Here is a 27,580-nt window from a genome sequence, read left to right on the forward strand (position 1 = left end):
AGCCTAGGGTCAGATGTGGCAGAGAATACGGCTGTCATTTCTGCGCGTCAGAGGCTTCTCCTCAGACCCCTAGAGAATTAGCGGGTGTCGTGGGAGGCATTCTGCTTCTGGGGCGTCCTTGAAGCGCGCCTTCTCGGGGTCGGAGTCGTGCATTAAGAGGTTCCAGGCGAAGCCACACACAAACTCACGGCCACCTGGTCGCGAGTGGACGGAGGGGCCGCTGCTCCCCGCCCCGGGAAAGGCCTTTTCCACAGCCGCCGCCGGCGATTCGGGCTGGCGGCTGGGTTTGCGTTTCCCTCCCGCACCACTCGGGGCCGCCGTTGATTTGAGGGCCTTCGGAGGGCGCGAGAAGCTCTTGGCAGTGTCACTTTTCCTCCCAACTCTGCCAGATCGCTAATTACCCACGTTACGCAGATGAGAACACGAGGTCATCTGAATATTGGGCATTTTGTTCCAATCTCACAGCCACTACGCGGTGGGGGATTTGACCAAGTCTGACACAAAGCCAGCCTTACCCACCCCTTCCACGTTTTAGTATGAAAAACTTGCGAACATACAGAAAAATGGAACTTTGCTATCTCATCACCGCGGCCTTATACCCGCTTGGATTCTATCATTAACATTTAACTACATGGGACTTATTACATATGCATCGATCCATTCACCTTATTTCCAAGTGAACCCAAAGACTTTACCCAGACCAGAAAGGCTTCAGCGAAGGCCTGGATCAGGTTCTGGAAGGGGAGGTGTTATTCTGCCTCAGTGATGCTAAGAAAAGCCGCAGCACTGGGCCTGCTGTATCTGCTTAACGTTTGCAGAATTCCATCAATCTGAAAATTATTGTCAATTATGTAAGATGATCATTTCCAAACAGGATTTTAGAAAATCATTAAAAACACTTTTGGAATAAAATAAACTCCAAAGTTCGGTTGCATGTTCTGTACCCTAAAGGGAAGTGGTGGCGCGATCACAGCTCCTCGGGGCCCCGCGCCGTCCCCGGCCCGAGGACTCTCAGCAGCACACTGCCTTCTCGGGAGACAATTTCTCCCACTCCCGGAATGAGAGGAGGAAACGAAGCACACATAAAAAGGAAGTTTTGTGTTTTTGAATAAACAACCGCCGGAAGGACCCGGGGCTTAGTTTTCAGAAAACCTGAGAGGCCTAAAACAGCGCCCGCGGGCCGAGTGCGCGGGGAGCTCGTCCTCGTTCGGCCCCAGGCTGCGCGCCCGTCTGGGGCCCGGAGGCCTCGGCCCCGGGGGATGATGGGTCCGAGCCTCGGCGGCCAGGAGGAGAGCGGCGAGCCCCGGCCCCGCCGGCCGAGGGCCTGAGGGAAGAGGTGGGGAGCCGGGCGGCCCGCCCTCCGCGCGCAGCCTCCAGCCCCGCGGCGGGGCGGCAGGCCGCGCCTGCTCCTCCAGCCCCGCCGCCGGGGAGGGGTTTCCCGGGACGAGCCGGCCCCTTTCATCCAGGAAGTGAAAGCGACGTCGGGGTCAATGAAAACAAACGGGGAGCCCGGGGGGAAGGAAGGCGGGCGCGGACGAGGGAGCGCTGAGGCGCGGGAGGGAGCAGCCGGGCCGCCGAAGCGCCAACGGGAGGCCGACCGCGGCCGCGAATTTGCCGTCGCCCTCGCCGCCGCGGCGGCTTGCCCGGGGATGCCTGAGCCCACACCTCGCGGCCCCCCAGCTCCACGCGGCGGCCGCCGTCCCGGCCTCTAAGGGCCGCCACGTCCCGGCGGCGCGCGCGGGCGGACGGCGGCTTGGTGCCGGCTGGGGGCGCCCGGGGAGGGTCGGGGCGGGCCGGGAGGGGCTGCCCAGGCTCAGCGCCTACTCCATCACCGCTGCCGGCGCCGGGCCGGGAGGATGCGCGGCGCCGGGCTCTGAAGCATGGAGGGGGTTCTGTACAAGTGGACCAACTATCTCACAGGTACGAGGGCTCGGGCGCGTGGGGGCAGCGGGGAGGGCTTGGGCGGCTTAGGCGGGGAGGCTGCGGAGACGGCGGGTCAGGGGCTCCGTTCCCTCTCCCTGGCCCGCGGGGACCCTCACAGCGAGTCGGCTCTATTTGGTTCCCGAGCTTAAGCCCTCATTCTGTCCCTGGCTAGAGCCCGTCTGGCCTCTGCAGAGGACAGTTCGAGACTGCGCACCTTCCCGAGGGTGGGAAGTGTCCCTATCGCTTTTTTGCCGGTGTCATAATACTTCTGTTTCCTCCTGTAGCTTCCGGAACCATTCCTAGTCCCTGTACATGTGTTGTCGCAATCTCTGTCCTTATTCACGCTTAATTCAGTATTTTGTTCATAACTGAGTTGTCCAGTTATAGGACTGTAATGGACCTTTTAAGATCAAGATTTAATTTTAAGAAATTTTTTGTGTATTTCTTTTAATTCCCTTAGCAACGTGGTTCATTTTCAAAGTTCTCCTGTTGAAGTTGTTAGAGTGTAGCAGGCATGATTTTGGAAGCTGTCCCCATATACTATTCCCTTAGGGGGTGGTTGTCAATGAGGTGCCCTTATGTTGGGGGATTCAGGTTAAGTGTGTGAGAAAAGGTGGAAGAAAGCGCAATACACAGAAGTGGGGCAGGCAAGTCAGTTTCACCCGTGAAGTAGGTTAGAAGGAAAAACTCCAAGGAGTTAGGTGTTTCTGTAGGAATGAGAGACCAGCACTAAAGAGCCAGCACCAACAGCCTGGCTTTAATAAAAACCTTAAATCAGTTGTAGTCCCATCTCTGTCATCAACCAACTGTAAGGACAAGTCAGCCTCTCAAGATCTCAATCTGATAAGGCCAGGGTGATCAACTAGTTTATCCTGAAGGTAACTTCCATCTCCAGAATTCTATGATCTCACCAAATTAGAGGAAAGGGAGTGGGTTTAAAATAAGACTAAATAGCAAACATTTCTTGGTCCAGTACAATAAGCAAATCTTGACTTGCTGCCCACTTATTCACTCTGCCAAAAGTATTGACCCCCTTAGTAAATGCAGTCATCTTGTGTCCATCTGACCTTGTGCAAAATCTGCACGTAAACGCTTTAAGGCATAACTACTGAGCTACAGTGGCCTCTATTTTTTTTGTTAATTGGAACGCCAAAGCCAGATTTATAGCAGCAAATGCTTAACATTTATGATACGTAGATGTTTTATTTTGTTTGAACTAAAATGTCAAACAGGGGCCGGCCCCGTGGCCGGGTGGTTAAGTTCGGTCACTCTGCTTCGGTGGCCCAGGGTTTCACTCCTTCCCATCCTGGGCACGGACATGGCACCACTCATCAGGCGATGCTGAGGCGATGTCCCACATGCCGTAACTAGAAGGACCCACAACTGAAAATGCCCAACTATGTACTGGGGGAATTTGGGGAGAAAAAGCAGGGAAAAAAAAAAAAAAGATTGGCAACAGTTGTTAGCTCAGGTGCCAATCTAAAAAAAAAAAGTCAAACAATTTGTTCCTATAAATATATGTTTTAACAGGAAACATTTAAAAAGTGAGGTAAATAGTTTTTAAGCATTTTCATTGGGGCAGTTGTGAGAACAGTTATACCGTTTAGTTGAGATGTTCTCTTAACTTTAAGACAGTAGTTCCTGGGCTTTGAGACACAAATGATCACTTCATTGCAAACTTGTTCATAAGCACAGTGATTGGGAGGTCATGTGGGCAGAACCACTTATGCGTAGCCCGGAGCAATGGGCAATTACTGAGATGAGTCATGATTTATCCCTGGAGCGAAATGTGGTCTTGGTGGCGGGTCTTTCCCCAGAATCTCCTGTGGCACTGAGCACCGGCTGGCTGAGCTTTTAACCACATGTGCTTAAGGTTTTCATCTTTACAGAGCATTTAAGTTAACTGCTAGTATGCGATGTTGAAGCTTGCTGAAATGAAATCTTTTGTTTGGAAAAATTCCATTTTGAAAATTTAAATTTGGCTCAGTGGCATGCTGACTATTAATTTTAATTCATCTTAGGTCAGAGGGATGAACAGCTGTTCATACTAAGTGATCTTTAAGGAAGCCTCCAGTTTGATGACAGTGTTCTTTGAGACTCCATTGTAGAGAATAAGGATTTCAGTAGAATTGGTAGTTTGAGATAAAAAGAATGTATTTTTTAAAAAAGAATTTTAAAAAAGGGAATACCTATGAATCTTTTCACAGATATAGCCCTCTGTTATATATATGTGTGAATCAATTAGAGAGTGTTGTACTAAATATTTCTTCAAAAAGGTGTGTAGAGATAATTAGTAGACTTAATTAGATTAATGTACTTAACCACGGTCACCTTTCAAGTTGCTACAAATTTTAAATGAAACATTTTGTGCAATATTTGTTTTAGAGAAATACTGAGGTGGCTGGCTTGGTGGCATAGTGGTTAAGTTTGCCCACTCGCTTTGGTGGCCCTGGGTTCATGGGCCCAGATCTTGGGTGCTGACCTACACACCACGAATCAAGCCATGCTGTGGAGGCATCCCACATACAAAATAGGGGAAGATTGGCACAGGTGTTAGCTTAGGGACAGTTTTCCTCAAGCCAAAAAAAAAAGAAGAAGATTGGTAACAGATGTTAGCTCAGGGCCAATCTTCCTCACCAAAAAAAAAAAAATATTGAATTACAATAATATAGGCTTAAAAATCATAATTTGTCCTATAGGCATGCTGGATCCAGGGTGGAGGAGTATATTTTCACTACTCTCTGCTTATAATTTGTTTGTTTGCCAAAGTGATTAGTGTTTGGAAAGATAATGTTTTCATTATTTCTGTGTATGCCCAATACAGTATACTTTCATAGATATCCTGCACATCTGTACTCTCATGGATAATATGTCATATCCCGCTTTTCTGGTATTTAATCATTCTTTCATTCAGTCACTTGAGAAATAACATTTTTCTAGCACCTGTTATGTGTCAGGCACCATTGTAGGTGCAGGGAATGCAGTGATGAATGAGATAAAGTTCATGCACCAAAAGAACTTACCTTCTAATTTGCTGGGCCTCGTTAGGGAATATAGTGCTTGGTAAGAAGAATTTTCCAAGCACCCGAAACTTGTTTTAATTATTTTGGATATCCATCTTTCTGACCTGTATTATGACATGCCTTGCTGTGAAATTTAACCTTTTTATGATAACTCAGTGTTGTCATTTCAAAAGTGTCACCGGTGAAGCCCTTTGGGGAGCTGAGTCCTGCGTCTGTATCAGCGTGTAAGAATGATTTGCCCATCTGCCACTGTCTTGGTACTGTTTGGCCCTGGAAAAGCTGAAGTGATCAGTCCCATAGCAGGCTGTGTCTAAAGTGACCAGGCTGAATTATGATTTAATAGTCACAGAAGGAACAAGGACAGTCACACTGCCTCCAGCATGGTCACTGTGTTATTAATCAGTGAACTATTGTAAATTAGTAGCGTGCTCCATAAGATTTCAGGGAACACCGAGTTTGGCCTGCAAGAGTGCGAGTTGGGTTCCGAGGAAAGCCGTCATCCTCATGCCCAGCTTTGCCTTGAAGTCAAGTCTGTGATAGTTGTGCACTCCAGCCACTGAATAAATAGTAATTAAATGAACGATTACTGTTCCCAGCATTTCTGCCTGAGCTGTGCACCAGCAGGGCAAGGAGAGAGGAGTAGTGGGGAATCCTTACCCTCTCCAAAGAGTGTGCAGCTACTGCGTAAGAGACTGGAATTCATTCAGCACTCACTGTGTGCAGGGGAGCTTGCTTAGGCAACGTATTTTATAAGAGAGGGGAAGGTCACATTGCAGAATTAGAGGGCTGGGTGGCACCTGTGAGGTCGTCTTGTTCAATCTGCTCATTTTGGAGACTGGGAATTTTTGAGATTTGTTGAAATGAAAAGATTTGTCCCAGGTTATCCAACTAAAGAATGATAGTAAAGGTGGGGCTAGAATCCATGTCTTCTGTTGCTTTTTCCATTACGTCATAACCCAAGTCTGTTCTCTTTTAGGAAAAGGGGCAGTTACGTTGCACCCTGTGTAGGGCTCTTATTGAGGATGGGTCTTATTGGTTGTTAATGAGAAGGTTGTGAGCCAGAATAATATGGGTATTACTGCCCATATTTATGCTGATCTAGAGATTTCTCCAGAAATCTATCCCAAGAAAGTGGAGATTGATGCACGAACATTTTGGGCAAAGCTCGACCATTAAAAATTTCATTGTCAGAATGTATTTTAGAGCCAAGTAACAACCTGGATGGCAAGTTTTGAAATCTTAATTTTCTATGTGATGAAAGTAATTTATTTCCTAATTATTCTTTTGTTATTTATAATGTTTGTAGGTTGGCAGCCTCGTTGGTTTGTTTTAGATAATGGAATCCTGTCCTACTATGATTCACAAGATGATGTTTGCAAAGGGAGCAAAGGAAGTATAAAGATGGCAGTCTGTGAAATTAAAGGTAAGTGAATATATGGAATTAGAGGAATTTGAAGTTAGGTAGGTAAAGGGTTCTTCAGCATACTCCAAAAAGAGGAAAAAAGCATTTCTAGCCAAGTGGGTGTCTTCTAATACCATTTATTTCCTTAGCAGTCAGGAGTGGCACTTAGCGTTGTTAAGCGCAGTTTTGATATTTCTCCCTCTAGAAGTTACTTTGAATCAAAATCCAAAATACTAGTGCTAGTCTTCCAATTTGGACTTGAAAAACACTTTCTTGTGGATGCCACTTTAGTGTCCATACTGAGTCTACAGATGTTCTCTTTCATTCTCATTGTGGAAAGGAATTGTAAAGATTAGAAGCTGAGCTCTAAAGATGACAAGGCCAGCTCTGTAGCGTTGTTATAGAGTGTGAAGTTAGAGTGGTAAACTCTCGTTCTTTGCTGAATCGGAGATAAGCTCTTCTGGGTGTTAGGGATGTTTTCCTTTCCTTTTCTTTCATTTTTTTTTTGGTGATCTTGAGAGTTTTGAGGAATACTGGTCAGGAATATTCTAGGGAGCCCTTCTCATGGAATTTTTCTGATTTGTTTTTCCCATGATTAGACTGGGGTTATGGGTTTTAGAGAGGAAGACCACAGAGGTAAAGTGCCATTCCCATCACATCATATCAAGAGTACATGCTGTTGGAGCTGTCCTGGTGGCGCAGTGGTTAAGTGCGCATGTTCTGCTTCTTGGCGGCCCGGGGTTTGCCGGTTCGGATCCCTGGTGTGGACATGGCCCCGCTTTGTAGAGGCCATGCTGTGGTAGGCGTCCCATGTATAAAGTAGAGGAAGATGGCCATGGATGTTAGCTCAGGGCTGGTCTTCCTCAGCAAAAGGAGGAGGATCGGCAGTAGTTAGCTCAGTGCTGATCTTCCTCAAAGAAAAAAAAAAGAAAGAGTACCTGCTGTCAATATGACACATCACCCTTGGTGTTAACCTTGACCACCTGGCTGAGGTAGAAACTCAAGTTTCTCTGTTGTAGAGTTACCCTTCCCCTCCCTTTCCATACTGTGCTCTTCCAAAAGGGAGAAATAGAGCAATAAGTCATGCTGTAATTTTCATGAAGGAAGGCTTCATGGACCTTTGATTCATTTGTGTGTATGGGGTGGAGGTAGGTGGGAGAGATCAGCCAAAATGATAATGAAAAGCATTGAATTCTTCCAAGAGAATTGAAAGAAAAAACTAAAGCACTAGAGGAGTGAATGTTAAACCCCTACCAGGGATCATGGCTATATAGATAGAGAGACACTTCAGCCTGGTGTGTTGTTACTTGCATGTTCCCTGAAATATATGGGGTGTAATTTTGTATTTTGTTTTTATAAATCACACAAGAAGGACACAAAGTGTGAGTTTTTATTCTTTAAAAAAGTGATGGTTTTGTCTCATTTCCTAGATTTGATTCCAAATGAGATTTGATGAGAGTCAGAAATCAAACTGTATTCAAAGTTCAAAGACTGTTAGTGGCAGAATTTTAAGGCAATTCCAAAATATTTTTAAGCATGGCGGCATTTTTTCTTGTTGGTGTTTGTTTGAAGTAATCGTTTTATTAAAGAATAGCATACAGAAAAGGGCAGAAATCTTAAATATTCAGCTTGAAGAATGATTACAAAGTGAACACACGTGTGTAACCACCACCCAGATCAAGAATTAGAATATTATTGGCATCCCAGATGCTGCTATATTATCATGTCTTCTTAACCACTAATCCTTCTAGAAGGTAACCATTAGTCTGACTTTTATCACCATTGATATGTATTGCCTGCTTTTGAACATTTTATAAATGGAATAAATCAGTATTTTTTAGTATGTTTGGCTTCTTTCACTCAACATTATGTTTGTGAAATTCATATGTTCTGTATAACAGTAGTTCAGTCATTCTTATTGATGTATAGTATTTCCATTGTGTGAATATCCCACAATTTGGCTATTCATTCTAGTATTGATAGTTTTTTTTTTTTTCCATTTTGGGATTATAATAAGTAAAGCTGTTATAAACATTCTTGTATATTTCTTTTTGAACATATATATTCATTTCTGTTCTGTATATATAGTCATGCGTCACTTAACGATGGGGATTTGTTCTGAGAAATGCATTATTAGGCAATTTTGTCATTGTGTGAACATCATAGAGGGTGCTGAAGGGGAACAAGATTTGCCACCCCAATAATGTGTCTTTTTAACATGAAGATTATTTTAGGGTGATTACTTTTAAGAGATAAAAGACTCAAAGTTTTTTTTCTCACCTCCCCCTTAACTGCCTGAAAGAATTCAGATTAAAAAAAGCTGTGTCAGGAAACCAGCTGTCACCTTAGCATAATATGAACTAGATGGTAGACAGGGAGGAACCTAGATAAGCCTGTTTGTTGACTTCCCCTCTGTGTTCTTCTGTTTCTGTAATGTCAAACACACACTTGTTTTCCAAACCTTTGCTTCTTTTCACCTACCTTTGAAGACCTTCCTTCCCTTTGAAGCTTAGACTCTCCCCACCCCGCAACATCTTTTGTCTTTAGCTGAGGATGGCATTTAAGATGAGGGCTTCTGCCATTTTGGCGAGTTCTGTGATTTCCCTGGGTTTCTCCTATGGATACATCTTATTAAACTTTTGTTTGTTTTTCTCCTGTTAATCTGTCTCATGTCAATTTATTTTTTAGACCAGCTATACCTAGAAGGGTAGAGGAAAATTTCTTCCTCCCCTTCAGTACTTAGGCAAATTTAGATAGTATAACCTACTACACACATAGCCTGTGTGGCACTAATCTTACGGGACCAGCATCACATATGTGGTCTGTTATTGACAAAACATTGTTATGCAAGGAATGATAGTATGTAGAAGTGGAGAAGAATTGCTGAGGCATTGAATATTCATACATTTAAATTTAACAGATATTAAAGAAAAAATTATTCTTGACACTTGTTAAAACCATAAGGCAGGGGCCCCGTGGCCAAATGGTTGGGGTTCTACATGCTCTGCTTCGGCAACCCAGGTTTGTGGGTTTGAATCCTGGCATGGACCTACTCCACTCATCAGCCATGCTGTGGAGGCATCCCACATATAAAGTGGAGGAAAACTGGTGCAGATGTTAGCTCAGGGCTAATCTTCCTCAAGCAAAAAAAGAAAAAAAAAAAAAGCATTGGCAATGTATTTTAGCTCATGGTGAATCTTCCTCACCAAAAAAACAAAACAAAACCAAAAAACAGTAAGGCACACTTTTATACAGGTTTGTCACAATAGGTATAGGGACTGCTGTAATGGGGTTTTGCAGGAGGGGAGAGAGAATGGGCTCAACTCTGACTACAACAAGGAAAAATGGGAATTTATAGCCAAGAAGCAGAGAGGGAGGATCAGTGGATAGAAAATTATTAAGAGGAAACTTCAGGGATAAGGGGGGATTCTGGTTAAACCAACCTAACGGGATTCTTGCTAAAGGCAGGCCAAGGTGATCAGATATTACCTGGGGAATGGTGGGAAAATTTCAAGGATTTGCTTAGATATTGAGGGTGATCAGATATTGAGGGTGGGGGATTCTGACTAAACTGACTTAGCAGGATTCTTGCTAAAATTAGACTCTACAAAGACAGAGATGGAAGCCCAAGGTTGGGCCTGGTCAAGCATGGGGCCCAGACGAGGCTGACTGAACTTTGATAGAGGAGAGAATCTTTGTCACAGATAATGCCCAGCTGTTTACCAAAGTAGTTGTACCAATTTATTTTACACTTACCAGAGTATGAGGGTTCTACTTGCTTTGCATCCTTGCCAAAACTTGGTATTAGCTGTTTTAAGACTTTGAATATTTCTAATGTATATGATGGTATCTCATGGTGGTTTTAACTTTCATTTCTTCAGTAACTAGTGATATTGAGTGTTTTTTCAGATATTAATTAGCCATTTGAACATCCTCTCCTTTTGAAGTCCCTTTTCAGGTCTTTGGCCCGGTTTCTAAATTGGGCTATCTTTCACATTAGTTTGTAGGAGTTCTTTATATAATCTGAAGGAGTTTTTGTATTGCAAATATCTTCTCCCACTCTGTGCTTTGCATTTTCATTCTGTTAAAGGTATCTTTTGATGAACAGAAGTTCTTAATTTCAATAAAGTCCAGTTTGTCAATTTTCTTGCTTAGAACTTTTTGTGTCCCACTTAAGAAATCTTGTGTTACCTTCTATTCTAATTAGGTCTGTGATTGATTTAAAATTTATTTTCATGTATTATGTCATGTAGCGGTCAAGACTCATTTTTCACCTATTTAGGTATCCAGTTGACTGAGCACCATTTGTTAAAAAGAGCAACCTTCCACCCATTGCACTGTAGGGACATCTTTGTGACAAAGCGAGTGACTATATGTGGGTTTTTCTGGACTGTCTTTTGTTCCATGGGCCTACTTTTCTATCCGTGAGCCAATGTCACACTGTCTTAATTTCTTTAGCTTTATACATCTTAGTATCTGATAGTCTGTCTTCTAACTTTGTTCTTTTACAGGATTGTCTTTACCATCATTGGCTCTTTGCGTTTTATACATTTTAGAATCTGCTTGTAAATTTCCAGAAATATTTGCTGGAATTTTGATCGGCATTGCATTGAATCTATACATCAATTTGGGGAGAATTGTATTCTTGACAATATTGAGTCTTCTGATCCATTAACATGGTATATTCCTGTATTTAATTAGGTCTTTAATTTCTCTAGTAATGTTTTGCAGTTTTGCATATAGAAGTCTTGTCCATTTCTTCCCAGAAACTTAATGTTTTGGGAGCATTGTTCTTAATTTTGTTGCCTTCTCAGGTGACTAGTTTGGAGGGGACAACTCTTGACTGATACATAAATTCTGGTATGTTTGAAAATGAGTCGTCTTATTTTAGTTTCATCTTGTAGCAACATCGTTGGAAATTAAAGCATTGTTTCTTTTCAGGTAGCTATTGGTGCTTTCACTAGAACTAGCAAATAGCAGAAAAGAGTTACTTGTGGAGCTGTGGGATTTCAGTGGTTTTATCCTAGCCTGGAAGTCTTTTGTACTCATCATTGATTGTTGCATGATTATATATTTCACTATCTACACCCAAGAATGGCCTCTATAAGTAGAATAATAAGATAGCAAAGCTTTTGTGCTACTTATTTGCCATAGAGCACAGAGCATCTGGTTAGTATTTTCGGTAATTAATCAAGTGAAGTAGGGCTTCTGCCAGACTTTCTGGGGCCCTCGTAATTTGGCTCCACTCAGCTTGTCCATTTATGAATATCATTTGTAATATACTACAAGGCTCCATTTAGCCTGTCTCCTGATTTCCTCAGTACATATTATGTTTATTTCCTCATCTAAGCCTTTTCTTACGTAGTTTTTCTCTTAACCAAATCCTGCTGTCTTCAAATCCTTCTCCTTGAAGGCTTATTTCCTGCTGCTTCTTACCTTTCTCTCATTATAATTACGCATGAAATCTTTGCACCAAGGAATTCAACATTTGCGTGTTTTGATTACTTTTAGTGTGTAATTTTGTTTCCTTGGTCAGATTGTCAGCTCTTTAGAGCAAAGACTCCTTTTTTCCTCCTCCTCTGTCTTCCCCTCTATCAGCACTGCTCTGACCTGAGTAAAGTCTTGTTGATTAATGACAATGTAACACAAATTTAGTCTTACAAAAAAGATTTAGGATTGGCTCAGAATAATTCTTGATTAGTTATATTTTGTCAGCGTATCAAGGGGGGCAAGTATAGGAAAGGAGGAGGGTGGAGGGGAAGAGCTGAAGGTCTCCAAAATGCACGTGCTGTCCAGGTGGTTATGATATGCCCGTTACTTGAGGATTGCTGTTCCAATGGAAGGCTGCCATAGTTACCATCTAGTGTGCTGCTTCTGTAGGCCAGACACTGTCCTAGGCTTGGGGGATACAAAAGCACACTGTCCTTTCAAAGAAATCAGGGAAAAACGTGTGATGTGTGACAGTGCACATGTATTTAAGGTGGTACAGGTGCCCCAAGGAAGGGAGTTCTTACTTCTCACTTCTTAGTAGTTAATTTGTTGCTGTTTTCGCTTTCATATGCTACCGCCACTTTGGCACTACTGCCAGCCTGGTTATATGTGAGAGGGTGGTTTGGAGAGTGCCACCTGATAGCCTCTTTGGGAGCGGCACTGCCTGCATCTTGAATCATAGTATGTTGTTTTAGGTGTTTGGAACATCTGATACTGTGTAAGAGTGCTGATTTGATGCTCCCCAAGTTACTAAATCCATGACTGTATTCCCCCTGTGTTTATCATCACAGTCCATTCAGCCGACAACACAAGAATGGAATTAATCATTCCAGGAGAGCAGCATTTCTACATGAAGGCGGTGAATGCGGCTGAGAGACAGAGGTGGCTGGTTGCTCTGGGGAGCTCCAAAGCGTGTTTGACTGATACCAGGACTAAAAAAGAAAAAGGTAACTATAAACTTTTCCCTTGTGGTAAGAATATTTTCTTAAACATTAATGTAAATTGTCCTGTTCTCTTTTAGTAATCTGTCCTAAAGAAATAATTAGAAATGTTGAAGAAGATTTACATACATAGATGTTCATCATAGTAAAAAAAATTTTAAACAATGCAAAGGTTTAAATTTAGGAAAATGGTTCAGTAAACTATGGGCTAATATAGGCTGATATATTATGTAGCTGGTGAAATGTTTAAAAGGAATTTTAATGATGTGAGAAAATATACAAGGTTAAATGATAATTGAAAAAAGCAGGATTCAAAATTACATATGCGTTCATTGGCCAGCTCAGGAAAGATATGTGAGAATTGGTCAAGTTGTTACCCTTGGAAAGGGAATTTGTGGGAAGGAGATACACTTTTCACTGTATACCCTTTGGTACCTTTTGACTTTATCATGACATATATTTGCCTATCAAAAGGATTAAATAACAATCAGAAGCAAACCAAATAATTTATGGAAATAGTTCCACTATATGCAGATATAATGTGAAAATAATAACAGTATTTATATCTTGGTAGTGAGATTGCAGTTGTTTCATTTTTCTTTTCTATATTTCTTTGATTTTCCAAAGTTTTTTATTGAGCATGTATTACTTTTATAATTGAAAAGCAATAGAAGTTATTTAAATTAATGGAAGCAACCAAATTATGGATATTGAAAAATGAAGTCTGAGGATTGAATTTATACCAATTTGTACCAATATATGAAAGAACCTCATGGATAGAGTATGGCTTAGGGTAGGATAAGAAGGAATGGATGGTCACAATAGCCAAAAGGTGGAAACAACCCAAATGTCCAGAGCCAGAGGAATGGATAAACAAAATATGGTATATACATACAATGGAATAGTATTCAGCCTTTGAAAGGAAGAGAATTCTGACACATGCTACAGTATGGGTGAATCTTGAAAGATATTATGCCAAATGACATAAGCCCATCAAAAAAGGCAAATATTGTATGATTCCACTTGTCTAGGATACCTCGAGTAGTCAAATTCATAGAGACAGAAAGTAGAGTGATGGTTGCCAGGGGCTAGGGGAAGAGGGAAATGGGGAGTTAGTGTTTAATGGGTACAGTTTCAGTTGGGGAAGATGAGAAAGTTCTGGAGATGGATGGTGGTGATGGTTGTACTTTATGTCACCAAACTGTACACTCACAAATGGTTAAAATGGTAAATTTTATTGTGTATTAGTTTTTCTTCGGTTAAGAAAAAAGAAGGACTGGACTTAAGTTTGAGTAGAAATTAATTTCGGTTAGATCAGATGGGCAGATAGAGCTGGTTGGGTCCATTCTGTGTAAAGTGGCTTTGTGGCTAGTACCACAAAGCGGTGCCACAGGCTCAGGGAATATGGAGAGGCATATTTCCCCTGCTTCCTCTTCTGTTTACACTTCTAGTTTAGAAGGTATTGGTAAATGAGTGGCTGAGATTATGGCTGGATATTTAGTCTGTCTGGAGATATTAAAGAAAGGAAAGTAAACTCTTAATAAAAAATTTCTGAAAACAATATAGTATAAAAATGAAGTTATGAAAGGAACAGAAGGAAATAAATATTTATATACAATAGTTTTAACTACATAAAAATTAAAAACTTTTGTATGTCAAAATATACAGTAAAGAAATCTGAAAGCTGACAGATCTGGAAAAGTATTTGTAGCATATAGTACAAAAGAAAGATTATCTTTACTGCATAAGAATTTTTATAAATTATCAACTTGTGTATTATTAAGGGAAACACCAAATATCAGAACTGGAAAAATGTGTAAAGGACAAGAAAAGGCAATTCACAAAAGAAGAAATATAAGCACTTTTCAAATGAAAGATGAGTAATAGAATGCAATTACCTTGTATAAAATATCCAGGGGTCATCACCCTGTGTCTGGAAGTTAGTCTGCCTAAACTTCATGTTAGACATATGACTCCCATTTTTTTTCCAGTAATCTAAAGAGAGGGTTTTTACTCAGGGCCGTTGTATCCTATTTCTAAGGTCTCACATTTTTTAAGCTATAGGTACTTATATCTTTTCCCTTACTTTTAAATTATTCCATTTTGTTGTATTGCTCAGAGAATATGAGAACGATCTAATTGAATGTTTATATATGTTCCTTTCAGAAATAAGTGAAACCAGTGAATCTCTGAAAACCAAAATGTCTGAACTTCGCCTCTACTGTGACCTCCTAATGCAGCAAGTTCATACAATCCAGGAATTTGTTCACCATGATGAGAACCATTCATCTCCCAGCGTAGAGGTATAGCAAAAATGATCCTTTCATGTCTGTTTATGCTTTCCACTACACTGGGGGCTGAGGTTCTTCCCATGAGATGACAGAGAAGCATTTTCAAAATGAGTTATTTTCAGCTATTCTGGGCTCTCCCTACTGCAGACTCTGTATCTGGAAATCAGTAGAATCTTCTAGATTATGTCTGTGCAGCCAGAGTAAAGCAGGAAGTATCACTTTTCTCCAGGAAGTCAGGGCCTATCTTTGCAGCCTATTGATAATTTGGTGTTTGGGGTGGAGAAGAAGCATTCTAGGCTCTGTTCTCCAGGCTGACTGCATGAATTCATTGGACAACTGCTATTCCCTTTCTTTTGGTAATAAGGTCTTAGCTTCAGCTACTGAGAATTGGTAATTTAGCTTTATGAAATAACTTAAAAAAAAAATCCTCAGAACAAGAATGTGGGAGTCAAAATTCAGATTTCTAGGATCTGCCTATGAAACAGGCTCACTCTTACCAGTGGGTCCTACTGCTCTCCAAGTGAAAGGCCAGCATGGTTCCCAGTCCCATTTTGCCTAATTTGGGAGAAGTGGGACAAGAAATCTTCTCATCTCTCCTTTGGGGAAGAATCTTGTGTGAGATAGGTCATGTTTGGTTGCAGGTGCATAAACCCCAAGGGTACTTACTGTTTCACCACAAGTTAGCTGGAGGTAGGGGCCCTCACATTTGCTCCAGCAGCTCAGGGATAGAATCAGGGGTCCAGGCTTATTTCATCCTTCCACACTGCCATTCTTGGCCTGTTGGGTTTTTCTCCTCATGCCAAAGGCTTCAAGGTGACTGCCAAGATCACGCAGAGGCAAGAGGCAGTGGGCTAGCCAGGGTGGAGAGAGACTTCAACTTGCTGTCCTTGGCTCTTACCAGGGAACAAAAATCCCAGAAACTTCCCAGCAGACTTCTCATCATCTTTTTTGTCTGGGTCAAAGGAAACTAGGAGAAATCAATATTTGATGAAAAGTTGTGCAATAGCCATGACTGGCTTAGACCAGTCTGTATTCATCCTCCATGGTTGGGACACTTTACTTCCATAAAAAAAGATTGAGGTTTTTACTCTACCAAGGAAGAAGTGGGAGAATGGGTCTGGGGTAGACATGAATTATACTTGACCCTAAGTAACTCTCAGGGTGTTCCACGGCTGTGACCACCTTCAGAATTCTGATAGAAGTTTACTCTTTAGGTTAGGTTTATCTAAGATAAATTTTTGTACATGGTTTTTCAATATGATATTTGTTTTTAATGCAAAATATTTTTTCTTGGAATCTAACTTCCTTCATTGTTTATCTGAGAGACAGACATTTCTTATGCAAGTGTTGCTGTAATTTTCTAAGGTAGTGTATTTTAAATAGATTGACCATAACCTAGTAGGTGTCTGCTGGAGATAATGTTTCATTACTTGATGATAAGGTGGTACATGATTCCACATAGTTGTGTGTGAGTCTGTTCAACTCTGTGTGTGTAATTTTTCAGAACATGAATGAAGCCTCTTCTCTGCTTAGTGCCACGTGTAATACATTCATCACAACCCTTGAGGAGTGTGTGAAGATAGCGAATGCCAAGTTTAAACCTGAGATGTTTCAGCTGTCCCATCCGGATCCCTTAGTTTCTCCTGTGTCACCTTCTCCTGTTCAAATGGTTGGAACTTCTTGTTTTTCTTCCAGTGATGTTGCATGCGGTTTTGTTTTTGTTTTTATTTTTAAGGGTTGAAACTGGCAGTGGGAGGGAAATAGTCAATAGATTGAATTTATTTGGATTATACTCATATTCTGTATTGGAGCCTCTCAGCGGGTGGGCTCAGCATGTCAGCGTGTGCCAACGTCCTGAGCCCCTCCACCTGGAGGGGCTGTGCTGTTTACCCCTGTGTGCCAGGAAGATATTATAATGCTCTGTGGATGCTGTGGCATGAAAAAGATTGGAGGGTACTGTTCTGCTTGATAAAAACATCACAGTGGGGTGACGTTTTACCCACAAGGGGATAAAATTAAGCAAATCTTTAAAGGAGTTGTAAGGGATTTGAAACAACATGTTACAAGAGAAACAGTATTTTGTAGTCAGCATTTGAATTTGAACCCTCTGAGTAGGCAAGTTCCTTAATCTCTCTGGACCTCATTTTGAGCTTCATCTGTAAAATAAAGTGTCTCATACATCTGAGGTCATTGCGAAGGATTTGACCTATTTAATGTTAGATGCTTAACGTTAGTTTCTTACCTTCTGATTACTCTGAACAAGTACTCTTTGTGGGCGGTGATGGATTCCTGGTCCTTTTGGAGCCAGTAAACTTGCTCTAACATGCTGTGGGGAACTCACAGGTGAGAGACGGTTTGATGCGACTTTACATTTTTTTCATCAAACTGTTTTCAGGAGCCCTTTTATAAAAGGAAAAATGCCACCTGGCTACCATTTTAGTAATTACCTGGTCTTATTTGCTGGAAGAAAGAATAGGGTACAACTTATTGCTAGGTTCTCTTACTTACCCCAGCAAATTTAGTTATATGAGATTTAGTAAAGATTATTACCTAACTTTATTAAGGTCATTGTTTTCTAATCAGTGTATGATGGACTAAGAGTGTCCTCTGAGAGGTGTACCATGGGAATGAGTTGTATGGCCAGCTTAGTTTGGGAAGTGCTAGGTTAACTTAAACGAATTGGGTTTCTCTGTCATAGGATTTCTTACAACCTCTTTTATTCTGAAATGTATTATGAATCTCTGAGAAGGAGAGGTGATATGCAATGTTTCTGGAATTTATTTGACAGTTGAACCCTTTTTGTTTTGAACCTTTTTGAATACATCTCACAGGACTGTGGTAGTCAGTAGAACACGGTTTGACAATGTTGCTTTTTAGAACAATTGTAGATATACTGTGAACTGTTAAATAACACATATAGTTAAGATGGGTATATAGTGCTATGTTCCTGAGGTTGATATACAAAGGGTACACTATTTTTTTTAAGGTGTACTTTATAGAGCCAAATACGATAAAAACACCTCAGACCTGCCTTGTTTTTGCATTGAACTTCTGAGGAAAATGCCTTCTGTTACAAATGCTCTGTAGTCCAGAGAGGTCGTATGTATATTTTATGTATAGGAAACTGTAATAACTATCTCTTTTAAACCAAAAACCTTTATCAGTAGAAACATTACAGTAAACCTGATAAGTTAATCTAGGAAATATCAGTTACAGACCTCTTATTTTCCCTTGCTGTGCCATTTTACTTCATACATAAAGCAAATATTCTGGAGACACATAGTGCGGAAATTAAGGTTAGACAGTCTTCATGGGAAAGTCTTTTTTTTTTTAATAACATGAGTAAATGAAAAATAAAGCTGAAAGGTTTGAGAATTCCAAAATTAACTTGATTTTTATAACCATTTTATATAGTTAGTCTCATTGTGGCCCTCTTAAAATTAACTTGCATTCAGTTATATTTCAAACCATCTTGGAAGTTCAAACAATTGTCATTTTGATCCACAGATTGAGTGATAATTGTAGTGAGGATGTCATTGGGTGAGTAATCCTAAAGGAAGTGATTTCTGTTAAAGGAGATGTTAATGTCCAGTTGTCTCTTAGTCAGTCATATTAGATGTCCCCTGGACTGCAAATTGGATGGGTCATAACTTTTATCATTTTAGCTGGGATTTCTCAGAGCAACTGGTGGCTCACGTTACAAATGTAGAAGCCATTTACGTAACACAGGTTTTAGACTTGGACTTGTAAGCCTCTTGAGCCCCTATGTATACAACCATTTTGAGGCTTTAGTATAGACTTTGCTTTTTTGCTGCCTTGTTAAACGTTGAAATAATCTGTTTTACTTGGCTGCCTCTTTCTATTTTTTTGGTGGAGTAGTTGGATCTTCTGAATTTTTTTTAGTATTTGTCATATTTATTAATGCTGTGCTTAATCTCATTTTATTTATTTATTTGTATTTTAAGTATATGTTTTAGAAACTTATTTGAGGCTTAGGGTTCTTTTGAGTTCTTTAACGACTTGAATTATTAATGCCGTTTTCCACAAAAACCACACTTTACAACATCTGTGTAACAGCTACCTGAATAATGAATGGTAAAGAGAAGCTTTGCTACCAGACTCTATTCCTGCCCTTTAAAAAAAAGAGAGAGACATTTATTAGAATATTTTCTGGCTTGCTAGATACTCCTTTTTATCACAAATAGTGTGATTTTTTTTTTGGACTAGTTAAGCGAACTATTTTTTATATTTTTACATACACACATATGTGAGATATACATAAACTATAGGATTTGGTTTTTAGTATTGAGAAAAGGATCCAGCTTGTTTTTGGGATGTGTTGAGAAAGATTCCAGTTAATGGTTACTAGGGAAAAAGCTAGACATTGTGCTAATGATGTTGTTACTTGAATCTGTGAAAAATAAATTTTTTGGCCAGCCATCCTTTTCTCTGAGTAAATTTATGTTAATTATGATAATAATATATTAGAGCTACCTTATTCTGTTTGACATATGGATTATGCTCATTTTCTTTTTAAATTTCTAGATGAAGCGTTCTGTCAGCCACCCTGGTTCCTGCAGTTCAGAGAGGTAAAATAACGTTTTCTTTTGACTAACGTCTCTTAAAATGATACCTGCTTAGGGAATTTTTTGGATCTTTAACCTAAAGTGATGTCGAATGTAAACTCTGGAGAGAATCTGGTTCTGATTTGTTCAGCATTGTCTCTTAGTGCTTAGTACTGGGCCTGGCCCCAGTAGGTAGTCAGTAAAGAAAAAAGTGAGTGACTAAATTAACCAACAAGGGAAGCACCTGGCCAGCTGTTGTACCTTTTTTCAGTGTTTGAAATTATATCAAATGATGGCTAATAGAAATCAATTTTTGATGTATCAAGGCTCCAGACGAGCTTAGGTTCATTTACTGTATCTTTTTATAGCATCATATATTTATGTTCAACAATTGTTTTATTAGGAGCTAAAGATCTTGCTGAAAAGAGAGAAAAACCAATTGATATTTTAAAGTATATATTCTTATCAACACATTTGAAAAATTTACCTTCTAGATAGAACTTGCCAACATCCCAGGCTATTAAGGTGGTTTTTATCTTGGTAGGTAATATTTTTTTAAGTTGCCTTGGTTGTCTTACTTGGTTCCTTGGAAAGTGATGAAGTTATAGTGACATTAACATTTATTTCTCTAATAAATGCTAACTGAGTTCTAACTGAGCCCTTATTGTTGTTTTCTCACTTTTTTTTCCTCTGATGATTATGTGATCTTTGACTGAACTGTCATGTGCTTAGAGGAGTCCAGTGACGTACATATCCAACCTTCAGGGATTGAAGAGTTTCAGTAACTGAATTGACAAACTTTTATTTTTATGATAGAAATTTTTCTAAACTGTATTTTATCCTTTCTACCATATTTAATAAGATATATTAGGAATTCTAAAACTTTATTTTTTCTTGATAAATGAAGGTTGTCTTTAAGAGCAGTAATGTTGGGCTGTCATACAGTGGTAGCCAAGGTGCTGTTGACTGGTGGTGATTTGCTTCTATGTTTAAATTTTTAGACTGATTTTTCTAGTTTTCTGATTTTCTAAAATAGTTTTTCTAGCCTTCTTTTTGCCATCTTTATCTGCTCTTGCTACTGTCAGCAAGTCGGCCTCTAGCATGTTCCCAAACCACTTGCCCATGCCCTTCACTCTGCCGTTTTTGATCAGATTGGATTGACAGTGCATACATGCACTTGTGAAATCCAAAACTTTTAGTTTTCAAATGTTTGTTAATCATCTGATATGTCTACTGTCTAGCTAGACTGTCCTCTATAAAAGTCGCTTCTTCTTCATTGTACGCCTTTTCCATTTGTTGGGCTCAGAGGCCATATTCTCCAGGTTACCAACCAGCTTCTAAATTACCAGATTTACCAGAATCTGGTAACTTCTAAGTTACCATATTCTAAATGATTTGATTTGCTTCTGGCCTGACCTCTGAAGGAGTAGAATATTGCTAAAATAGAACTTAGGGCATAAAAATAGTTCCTCTTTCATTTTAAAGAGAAGTCATTTAGGGGCTGGACCCGTGGCCAGGTGGTTAAGTTCGTGTGCTCTGCTGCAGGCGGCCCAGTGTTTTGTTGGTTTGGGTCCTGGGCACGGACATGGCACTGCTCATCAAGCCACAGTGAGGCAGTGTCCCACATGCCACAACTAGAAGGACCCACGACGAAGAATATACATCTATATACTGGGGGGCTTTGGGGAGAAAAAGGAAAAAAATAAAATCTTTAAAAATAAATAAATAAAGAGAAGTCATTTAAAACTCCATTTGAGGGTGTTTTCATTTGTTTAAGGCCTTACAATTTAGTGCTCTTTATGTGATTTGCAGGAGTAGCCACTCTATAAAGGAACCAGTGTCTACACTTCACCGACTCTCCCAGCGACGCCGTAGAACCTACTCAGATACAGACTCTTGTAACGATATTCCTCATGAAGACCCAGATAGTAAGTTAGAGGGACTCTGTCTTTTCTTTTGGCCTTTTTAGCAAAATTGTTAGGTAATTGTTGAAGTGAAAGATACTGACAGTGAATGCTGTACTTTGCCCTTGTATTAATTTCTTAATTCAGAGCTAAGCAAACAGCATACAATCAACAGAAGCTCATGTATCCTCTTGCAAACAGCTTAGTTATTAACGAAGTGCTGAATATCTCTTTGTGAGTAACCTATCTGAGATTTATATATATAATATCAAAATCTTTCACTCTTACTGTATTTTAGTAATCTCTTAGTAATCTTCTGCTCTCACTATGTTTGCGTTTAAAAAACATTTTAGAAGAAAGCATGAATTGTGGGTAGGATTCTAGGAGAAAATAAAGGCAAGTTCTAAGTTCAAAGAAAAAAAATCAGCCTTTTTACTTAAATAATTTGTAATGAACAAGGAGAATAATTTTTTCTGGTGGTGGTGGTGAATTATAGTAGCATTTATTCCTGCACCTTTTTCTCCCTTATTTTTTAAAGAGGCAGCCTACTGCAATTGAATACTTTAGGGAAGCTTTTGTGATTTATGTTAAAATTTAATTATTTTTCGCTTTAGGGAAAAAGCTTCCTAAGTATGTCAGAATATCTAGTTAGACAGTAATGACCATGATTTCCAGTGAACACAAATATGGTCTTATTATTACAACCCCATTAATAGACTTTTGCTTTTCAAAGTCTTTACTATTGCTCATGAAGCATACAGGATAGAAATTACATACTGTTCTTCTTTAGGGAGCAGATCGTGTTCTAAGAGTTCATTTGTAAGTCAGTTGTTTGGAACACAGATTTTATTTCCCTTATGTAAATGACATGATGAATGGTGGTTAGATTCTTTAGATTGCCTAGAACAGCTGAGCTAATTCATAGTATGACTGAGAGGGAACAAAACAATGGGTTGGATTTCTAGTATTTGAATATATTGAAAATGTTGATTAAAATAGAGTTATTTTCTTAACCAGAAGGTTGAACAGGTTTGATTAGAGGAGAATGTAGGGTTCATGAAGATGTTGGAGATTCTAAAAGGGACTGTTGGTCATTTTCAGATCTTCAGAAGGTGACAGCATCTTTTTTTTTTATGCCCATATTCCTTACAGAACTAATCATCTCTGTATTGATAGAGAGCACTACTCTGTGCTCACTATGATTTTGAATTGAAGTTGGGACAGTGGGTAAAGAAATGAAGGAAGGAAAAGGGATGATGTGGGGTAGGAGAGGGAGAAAGAAACTTTCCTGACCAATTTAGTACAACTTGGAAGAGATAAGGAAAAGAGAAAGAAGGTTAAACAGGTTAGGTATGGGGAAGAAATGTCACTGGAGGCAGGTAATATGCATTCTGATCCACCTTGTTCTTTCTGCCTTTTATATATGACCCTTTTAATCCAGAGCTCATGAAGGAGTTCTTTATGCTGCCTTGTACTTTTCTCTAGATGCCACTGCTTTTTTTTCTCTAAGGGAATCATTTTGATTTGTGATAGCGAAATTAATTTTTTTAAAGCCAGCCATTTTCCTTAGCTCTCTTCTCTTTTATGCACCCTGGCCCTAAATTCTTGAAAACAGTTTTCATAAGATCTGAGTGTAAATGCCTTATTCGATTTAGCATTCCCCAATTTAGCTGTTACGGAGTATAACAAAACTAGTCACAAATACGTGCGCACACACCCACACACACATGCATACATATTTATATACATACACATACCTCAATTCTCTAGAAATTTTTAAAATTGGTAAGTGTAGGCTGGTCAGAAGTTTTATCCTTAGATTTCCTTCTGTTTATCCTAAAGTTTAGTGTTTCGGTTGACAAAGCAGAGATTGAATTAGTGCTCTTCCTTACAAAGTACATATTTTGCAATTGGCAGTCTTAGTTGAAAGTCTTTATCCCAAAATATTCTTTTCCTTTGGGGATGCAGCTGCTTCTATTTTTTATCAACTAGATTTTTAAAAATTATAAAGTAATAGATGTTCATGTTAAATTCATATAATATGTACATATAAAAGTCCAGTTGCCCTGGAACAGGACCATGCCAGTGTGTTTAGCTGTGTTCACTTGCAACTGTGGTGATAAGTTTTGTGAGTTGCATTCCAAATGGAAATATGGGAACTTTCAGTGTGAGGTACCTTGTCAGCTTTGCTCAGAAAGTCTTGTGATGAAAAGAGCAAGCCCTACGTTAATCCTAGTTCGTTTACTAATTGTGTGATCTTGGGGTAGGCGTGCAACCTTTTTTGGGTCTTGGTTTCTTTGCCTAGAAAACAAGGAGGGTGCTAACAGCATTAAAACGATCAAGCTGAAAAAGCAATAGTTAATTAAGAAAGACTAAATTCAATTCAGCAAATATTTACCGGCTGCCTAGTATGTGCCAACCATGGTTCTAGCAATGAACAAAACTAATATCTCTACTTTAAGTAGTTTCATAATTTGTTTCATGAACTCTGAAGTTTCTCCTATGACTGCCAGTAGTAGAAAAGTTAGATTTTTCTCTGTTAAAGAAACAACTGAAAAATGAGCAGGAAGCTAAAGGAATTTCACGTCCCTGAATAGGAAACTTAAAATGTTCTTTCAGAGAGGACTCGAGTTAATATTGATAGGATGTTTAACCTTTTAATCAATTTCTTAATAGGACCTGTTCACTGTTCAAGAAATACACTTAATGGAGATTTGGCTTCAGCACCCATTCCTGAAGAAAGCAGGCTTATGGCCAAAAAAAATTCTGGCTCGGAAGATCCTCTTCCATCCTTCTCTTCCTGAGGAAACGGAAGTGGCCAACTTCCTCTAAGTATTGCTATGCAAAAGCTGCTGTAATTAAACTATGTTATAGGGAGTAGTTTTTCCCTTAGGATTTCTCTGCACTTTATAGAATATTGTAAAACAAACAAACAAAAACAACCCACATACCTTTGAAGTGTATTTTATCTTTATATAGTTTATTTGCAAGAGTATTTTCCTAATAACTTCACGGTATGAATGTGCATCTTTTTTTTTTTTAAACAAATGATAGTGTAACATTTTGACATTCATAAGGACAAATGTAGATATTTTTATAAAAAACTGTGAGGGACTGACAGCTTAGTCAGTGTGTATTGTAGCTGATAAACATGAAATCTTATAAACATAAGTTTTCAGTTTGACAGAAGTGTGATATGTGTAACTTGTGCCATGGACCAAATGGTCACTGTACCCCAGCTAAAAATGAGTTACGATAGCAGCTTGATGGTGATTGTATTGTATTCCTTTAAGCAAAAAGGAAACATTTAATATTCTAAACATTTTAGCCCAAATGCCATGACATTGAGGATTTTTAAAACACCAGACTGTGCTGTCCTTCATACATGAAGTTGACACTACTGATTTGTCAATACCAAATGTTGGGTTAAAGTATTTAATTTTTATTTATTTATTTTTCTGTTGCATCAAAACATGATTACATCCTAACGTTTATGACCTACCAAATTTAAGATGTGTATACATTGTTATTTTCATGGTTCTAGAATAGAAGTTAATGTTGTAGTGACCTTGCTCACTTACACCAGAGAAATAAACAACTTTCAATGGAAGAGGATTTTAGTGCTTTTTTCCTAAAATAGACATTAAGCTGCTGTTGTAAGGTATTAATGTTAGCAGCTCTTTAGAATATCTAGGGACATTTTTTATTTATGAATATTTATACAAAAAAGGAATTCTGTCAAGGCGACTGCTCTACATCACTTGAGAATGGCATTATTTAATTAAAGAACAAACAGCATTTGTTGGTAGTGCCTGTCCATAGCTATTGTCAGTGTTTGCCTTGTAAGCTGTTTTTTTAAAATTCACTTTAGAGTGACAGTTTTGTCCAAGGTCTTGGATGAGGAGCACTTTAAAACAAACTGGTTTGGTGTTTTTAAGTTAATCATATGTTTAATAAATATGTGGTTTTTGCATTCAAACTCATCATATAATACATTGTATTTTTTACATTTATTGATATTCTGTCTAATCTTTATCAAGTGCTAATAGTGTTCTTTATTGCTTTGATTTTGTTTGTATATTTGGACCTCATAGTGAATACACAAATGAGGCATGTTTTTAGTTTTGTTGCCTATGAGCTTAGAATAATGTGGCTTATTTCACTTTAAATTTCTCTTGTAAGTTTGTGTGGGACTCTTTTTTTAAGAGTTAACATTTGATATTTACTTTACTGAAATAAATCTGTAATTATAAGCTTTCTTTCTTAGGTTTAAAATGGACATAAATAATTATCTACATTAAAATGCATTTAGAGAAACTGTATGCTACTTAAAGTATTTGTGATTTTAAATAGCACACAGGTCATTAGACTATATTAAGTGGAAGCTTTTTCTACTCATATATTGTACTCATATGTCTAACTTGAGAAAATAAGAAGTTTGATAATGTGGTAGGTTTTCATGTTGAACAAGTAATCAGATTTTTTGCTTCTTTTTTTTTGGTAGTAAGAACTTATGTAGTGATAAGACCATGAAGGTCAAGGTGCTACTCATGGGGAGTTTTTCTGGTAGTTTTTTTTGAACTGATAGGTTTATAATGAAAACACCCTAACAAGCTTTTGAACTCATGGAAAATAAATCTGTTTTCTATTGCTTTATCCAAAAAGATGAGTTCCTGAACAGTTTTGTATAAATATTTTTTTTAAATAAAATGCAGTCATTTCTGTTTCATATCATTTTTTTCCCCTTGAAACAGGTGCTTTGAACAGTTTTGCTAGATTCCTCAGTATGGCTTTTATTGTGACTTGGAGCCACTTTTTTTCCCTTTCACACATTGTGAAATCATTTTTTTTGAGGGGATATAAATGTATCTTGAATTCTATCCAGATTTTGATCAGTGAATTGGTAGCATGAAGCAACCTTTAAAGCTTCAGGGAACCTTGCATTTTGAGGAGTCCTGTGTAATTTCAAGTGTGCCTGGCTTTTCTGAATTTTAAGAAAAAGATGAACCAAATAAGACTAATTCTGTAAGAATTTTCGCTTGTCGGGATTTTCTGTAGTGTGTCACTGTTGCTTGTTCCTGTTTTGCTTTGTCTAGGCCGTGGGGTTATTGAGAAATGTGGAGACTGTTGGTGTATCAGTGATCTCCTAGGCAAAACCAGTGCTTGCTTTTCTTTTCAAGTGCCTGGTTTCTGTTGTGTGGAAATCGCAGGCCTCCCTGATTAAAGCGACTTGATGACAGTTCTTTTGTAAATGGACCAAATTTGAACGTTGTTATTATCATATTGAATTATTGTGTTATCTTCAATCAGGGCAAGTCCAGAAATGGACACTATTGCTTAAACTTAAATTCCATGGCAAGAGGTAAAGAATCTTCATTTCCACAGTTGCCATGGAACCTTTGACCCTGAATTGTAGTTTTTCACTATGTGTTATTACATTTGGTGTTTAGAAATCATCATGAGATCTCAGGAAATGTATCCTTGTAATATTACACTACTCTTTATACTAATCCCATATATATTATCTCAGTAATTTGGACTCTACCAATCCTTTACTTCTTTTATTAAATGAAGTGCCTCTGGGTCTGTCCTTTGAGACTTGCTGTTGCCACTTGGTGCAGAGGGAGAGTCGTGGCCTGAAAGAAAGCCTGGTTAGGTGCAGGAGCTCCTTCGAGGGGGAGGTCTCTCTTTTAATAGCCCTGGGGGGTTAAGTAAATTGTAGCTGGTACATAGGGCTCCTTTTCATGTCTTTGCAGTTCCCCAATCCTCCTTTCTTTGAATTCATACTAAATTTGTAAGTTTAAATTCTTTTATTTTGTGAGGAAGATTGGCCCTGAGCTAACATCTCTTGCCAATCTTCCTCTTTTTGCTTGAGGAAGATTGTTGCTGAGCTAACATCTGTGCCCATCTTCCTCTATTTTATGTGGGATGCTGCCACAGCCTGGCTTGACAAGTGGTGCTAGGTCCACCCCCACCTGGGATCCGAACTGGCGAACTCTAGGCCGCCAAAGTGGGGCACGCGAACTTAATGGCTTTGCCAC

General features: G+C 39.2%; 1 protein-coding gene across 1 annotated transcript; it reads left to right on the forward strand.

Annotated features, from left to right (window-relative positions):
• Positions 1 to 1,303: 1,303 nt before the first annotated feature.
• PLEKHA3 (pleckstrin homology domain containing A3) lies at positions 1,304 to 27,441 on the forward strand. Its single transcript, XM_046657721.1, has 8 exons — positions 1,304 to 1,920; positions 6,253 to 6,369; positions 12,630 to 12,785; positions 14,946 to 15,082; positions 16,575 to 16,739; positions 19,616 to 19,659; positions 21,448 to 21,563; positions 24,216 to 27,441. Exons 1-8 carry the CDS (start codon positions 1,881 to 1,883, stop codon positions 24,341 to 24,343), a joined length of 903 nt encoding a protein of 300 aa, XP_046513677.1. The 5' UTR covers positions 1,304 to 1,880; the 3' UTR covers positions 24,344 to 27,441.
• Positions 27,442 to 27,580: the final 139 nt, after the last annotated feature.

The sequence above is a fragment of the Equus quagga genome, chromosome 4 (assembly GCF_021613505.1).
Source record: "Equus quagga isolate Etosha38 chromosome 4, UCLA_HA_Equagga_1.0, whole genome shotgun sequence".
Lineage (NCBI taxonomy): Eukaryota > Metazoa > Chordata > Mammalia > Perissodactyla > Equidae > Equus > Equus quagga.